Below are 5062 nucleotides of genomic sequence, written 5' to 3'. Positions count from 1 at the left end.
CTCTGATGGAGAGGCCCCACCTCCCCCCGGGGACTGGTCCTCTGATGGAGAGGCCCCACCTCCCCCCGGGGACCGGTCCTCTGATGGAGAGGCCCCACATTCCCCCTCCGGGGACTGGTCCTCTGATGGAGAGGCCCCACATTCCCCCTCCGGGGACTGGTCCTCTGATGGAGAGGCCCCACATTCCCCCTCCGGGGACTGGTCCTCTGATGGAGAGGCCCCACATTCCCCCTCCGGGGACTGGTCCTCTGATGGAGAGGCCCCACATTCCCCCTCCGGGGACTGGTCCTCTGATGGAGAGGCCCCACATTCCCCCTCCGGGGACTGGTCCTCTGATGGAGAGGCCCCACATTCCCCCTCCGGGGACTGGTCCTCTGATGGAGAGGCCCCACTTCCCCCTCCGGGGACTGGTCCTCTGATGGAGAGGCCCCACCTCCCCCCGGGGACTGGTCCTCTGATGGAGAGGCCCCACTTCCCCCTCCGGGGACTGGTCCTCTGATGGAGAGGCCCCACCTCCCCCCGGGGACTGGTCCTCTGATGGAGAGGCCCCACTTCCCCCTCCGGGGACTGGTCCTCTGATGGAGAGGCCCCACCTCCCCCCGGGGACTGGTCCTCTGATGGAGAACCCCCACATTCCCCCCCCGGGGACTGGTCCTCTGATGGAGAGGCCCCACATTCCCCCTCCGGGGACCGGTCCTCTGATGGAGAGGCCCCACTTCCCCCCCCCGGGGACTGGTCCTCTGATGGAGAGGCCCCACATTCCCCCTCCGGGGACTGGTCCTCTGATGGAGAGGCCCCACCTCCCCCCGGGGACCGGTCCTCTGATGGAGAGGCCCCACCTCCCCCCGGGGACCGGTCCTCTGATGGAGAGGCCCCACCTCCCCCCGGGGACCGGTCCTCTGATGGAGAGGCCCCACAGTCTCCCCCCCCCGGGGACTGGTCCTCTGATGGAGAGGCCCCACTGTCCCCCCCCCGGGGACCGGTCCTCTGATGGAGAGGCCCCACAGTCTCCCCCCCCCGGGGACTGGTCCTCTGATGGAGAGGCCCCACAGTCCCCCCTCCGGGGACTGGTCCTCTGATGGAGAGGCCCCACCTCCCCCCGGGGACTGGTCCTCTGATGGAGAGGCCCCACAGTCTCCCCCCCGGGGACCGGTCCTCTGATGGAGAGGCCCCACCTCCCCCCGGGGACCGGTCCTCTGATGGAGAGGCCCCACCTCCCCCCGGGGACTGGTCCTCTGATGGAGAGGCCCCACCTCCCCCCGGGGACTGGTCCTCTGATGGAGAGGCCCCACCTCCCCCCGGGGACTGGTCCTCTGATGGAGAGGCCCCACTTCCCCCTCCGGGGACTGGTCCTCTGATGGAGAGGCCCCACTTTCCCGCTCCGGGGACTGGTCCTCTGATGGAGAGGCCCCACTTTCCCCCTCCGGGGACTGGTCCTCTGATGGAGAGGCCCCACTTTCCCCCTCCGGGGACTGGTCCTCTGATGGAGAGGCCCCACCTCCCCCCGGGGACCGGTCCTCTGATGGAGAGGCCCCACTTTCCCCCTCCGGGGACTGGTCCTCTGATGGAGAGGCCCCACTTCCCCCTCCGGGGACCGGTCCTCTGATGGAGAGGCCCCACCTCCCCCCGGGGACCGGTCCTCTGATGGAGAGGCCCCACCTCCCCCCGGGGACTGGTCCTCTGATGCAGAGGCCCCACAGTCTCCCCCCCCCGGTGACTGGTCCTCTGATGGAGAGGCCCCACAGTCCCCCCCCCGGGGACCGGTCCTCTGATGGAGAGGCCCCACCTCCCCCCCGGGGACTGGTCCTCTGATGGAGAGGCCCCACAGTCTCCCCCACCCGGGGACTGGTCCTCTGATGGAGAGGCCCCACTTCCCCCTCCGGGGACTGGTCCTCTGATGGAGAGGCCCCACCTCCCCCCGGGGACTGGTCCTCTGATGGAGAGGCCCCACCTCCCCCCGGGGACCGGTCCTCTGATGGAGAGGCCCCACCTCCCCCCGGGGACCGGTCCTCTGATGGAGAGGCCCCACCTCCCCCCGGGGACTGGTCCTCTGATGCAGAGGCCCCACAGTCTCCCCCCCCCGGTGACTGGTCCTCTGATGGAGAGGCCCCACAGTCCCCCCCCCGGGGACCGGTCCTCTGATGGAGAGGCCCCACCTCCCCCCGGGGACTGGTCCTCTGATGGAGAGGCCCCACAGTCTCCCCCACCCGGGGACTGGTCCTCTGATGGAGAGGCCCCACTTCCCCCTCCGGGGACTGGTCCTCTGATGGAGAGGCCCCACCTCCCCCCGGGGACTGGTCCTCTGATGGAGAGGCCCCACTTCCCCCTCCGGGGACTGGTCCTCTGATGGAGAGGCCCCACTTCCCCCTCCGGGGACTGGTCCTCTGATGGAGAGGCCCCACTTTCCCCCTCCGGGGACTGGTCCTCTGATGGAGAGGCCCCACATTCCCCCCCCCCCGGGGTGGGGGGGCGGTCGTCCGACGGAGAGGTGCTGTCCGCTCCCAGGGCTGCCATCTCTTTCACCGGAAGTGCAAAATACAAGTGAAGACAGACAGACAGACACACACACACACACAGACAGACAGACAGACAGTCTGCCGCTGAGCAAAAGATCGTCAGACGGTTATAAATCATATCAAAAGTTTCCAGCACCCCTCCCGCTCCTCAGGAAACAAATTACACAGTCTTTGTATAAAGAAGAAAAAAAAAATCACATTATTTACACTGAGTCGAACGGGATCCAGAGCGAGGATTGCGGAACGGAATTCGATCCTGCCCAACAGGTGCCGCAGGCAGTGATTCCGGCGAATCTCCTCGCTCGTCGGTGGGAAAGCCAGACGGTGGGTTCAAGGGAAGAGGGAGTCCGAGAAATCCGAGGGGGTCTTCTGTGTCTCACAGTGTGCGGGGGAGGAGAGGGGGTCGGTGAGCGAAGGTGTCTCTGTGGTGGGGTGAGGTCTCTTCACAGCTGCGGAGAGACGAGAGGACGAGAAGGGGTTAATTCAATCGGGGCGGGTCGTCACAGCGTCAGCAAGGCTCCACACACACACACACACACACACACACCCACCCACCCACCACCGACATTAGCAGTTCAAACGGCCTGCATCGGTCTGCTCAAAATGGGGCCACCCCGGGCAGCACCCCCTCTGGATCTTTGCAAACAGTGAGGGACTGAATTCGCACCTAAATCCTCTCACTGGGAAACAGGAGAAGAAGCGGAGAGAAAAGGGGGGCACTGCCAGCGCGGGGGGGCACTGCCAGCGCGGGGGGGCACTGCCAGCGCGGGGGGGCACTGCCAGCGCGGGGGGCACTGCCAGCGCGGGGGCACTGCAGCGCGGGGGGGCACTGCCAGCGCGGGGGGGCACTGCCAGCGCGGGGGGGCACTGCCAGCGCGGGGGGGCACTGCCAGCGCGGGGGGGCACTGCCAGCGCGGGGGGGCACTGCCAGCGCGGGGGGGCACTGCCAGCGCGGGGGGGGGGCAGTACCTTCTGATCCAGCCGCTGATATTCTGACGACTTCGGGCGTCGAGTGGCTTTTGACCTTCGACCTTCAATAACGACAGCAATAATCTGCAACAGAGAAAAGAGAGATGAAGAACAGGCACCCCCCCACCTCGGGATAAAGAAGCAGACCGCGCGCACCCCCCCCCCTCCCTCCCTCCCCGACTCCAGCCCCCACCACCCCGGGACGCACCCTTTGGTCTTAAGGGAGACGGAAGCAGGGCAGCGGTGACTGAAAGGGAGTGCAGCCCATCGAGGCCGGTCCGCCGCAGTCTGCGGCCCGAGATTCAGCCCGAGGTGAGGAGATCTCCCTGCCGCCGTGGGCGCTCCCCACACCCCCTCCCTCCCGCCCGCCCCTCCCGCCCCTGGATCATCGATCAGAGCCCCGCTCACCTTCCGTTTGTTGTGATAGGCCACGTACAGGACAGCCACGATGACGGCCGTGGTCACCAGATAGGCAAAGAAATGGCTGCTCTCCGGCTCGTCCCTGGGCACAGAGTCAACGTCGTGCTCGGGCCCTGCCGCTCCCTTCACCGCCCCTCCGGCAGCTGCCTGGCTTTCTCCAGGAGCGTCGGCATCCTCGGCATCCGGCCCCTCACCGTCCGCTTTTCCGCCCGGGTCGGGGGTCTCCTCCTCCTCCACCCCCCCCTCCCCGTCATCCTCTCCGTTACTCTGGCCATTGCTCGCTCCCTCACCATCACCCTTATGGTTTGCCACTTTCTTGCCGTGAGATGAGGCTGGCACGGTGTCGCTGAAGGTCTTCCCATTGCTGCCTCCCCCCTGGTCAGTTCCCTTCTTCCCGTTCAGGGCACCATCTTTTGAAATGTGATCACCATCTTGGTTTCCACTACCAGCAGACCCTTTGCCATCACCAGTAGACGCCGCCTCGCCCCCAGTCTTGCCCGCCGCCTCGCCCCCAGTCTCGCCCGCCGCCTCGCCCCCAGTCTCGCCCGCCGCCTCGCCCGCAGTCTCGCCCGCCGCCTCGCCCGCAGTCTTGCCCGCCGCCTCGCCCGCAGTCTTGCCCGCCGCCTCGCCCGCAGTCTTGCCCGCCGCCTCGCCCCCAGTCTCGCCCGCCGCCTCGCCCCCAGTCTTGCCCGCAGTCTCGCCCGCCGCCTCGCCCCCAGTCTCGCCCGCCGCCTCGCCCCCAGTCTCGCCCGCCGCCTCGGGCCCAGTCTTGCCCGCCGCCTCGGCCCAGTCTTGCCCGCCGCCTCGGGCCCAGTCTTGCCCGCCGCCTCGCCCGCAGTCTTGCCCGCCGCCTCGCCCGCAGTCTTGCCCGCAGTCTTGCCCGCCGCCTCGCCCGCAGTCTTGCCCGCAGCCTCGCCCGCAGTCTTGCCCGCAGCCTCGCCCGCAGTCTTGCCCGCAGCCTCGCCCGCAGTCTTGCCCGCAGCCTCGGGCCCAGTCTTGCCCGCCGCCTCGCCCGCAGTCTTGCCCGTCGCCTCGCCCCCAGTCTTGCCCGCCGCCTCGCCCCCAGTCTTGCCCGCCGCCTCGCCCCCAGTCTTGCCCGCCGCCTCGGGCCCAGTCTTGCCCGCCGCCTCCATCATGTCTTTGCCGCCACCTGCAGA

At 68.4% G+C, this 5062-nt stretch overlaps 1 protein-coding gene across 1 annotated transcript in view; it reads right to left on the bottom strand.

The window, feature by feature from the left end:
* Window positions 1-2686: 2686 nt before the first annotated feature.
* LOC137336017 (circumsporozoite protein-like) overlaps window positions 2687-5062 on the bottom strand; it is a 65693-nt gene continuing 63317 nt past the window's right edge. The window contains exons 2-4 of the mRNA XM_068001520.1: window positions 3894-5055; window positions 3486-3569; window positions 2687-2965 (exon numbers count right to left, since the gene is read on the bottom strand). Coding sequence (XP_067857621.1) covers window positions 2960-2965; window positions 3486-3569; window positions 3894-5055 — 1252 coding nt within the window. The 3' untranslated portion in view covers window positions 2687-2959. The remainder of the gene's footprint in view (window positions 2966-3485; window positions 3570-3893; window positions 5056-5062) is intronic.

The sequence above is a fragment of the Heptranchias perlo genome, chromosome 20 (genome assembly GCF_035084215.1).
Source record: "Heptranchias perlo isolate sHepPer1 chromosome 20, sHepPer1.hap1, whole genome shotgun sequence".
NCBI classification, from domain to species: Eukaryota; Metazoa; Chordata; class Chondrichthyes; order Hexanchiformes; family Hexanchidae; genus Heptranchias; species Heptranchias perlo.
Note: the sequence above shows the minus strand (reverse complement) of the source record. Positions and strands in the feature narration are given on the sequence as shown.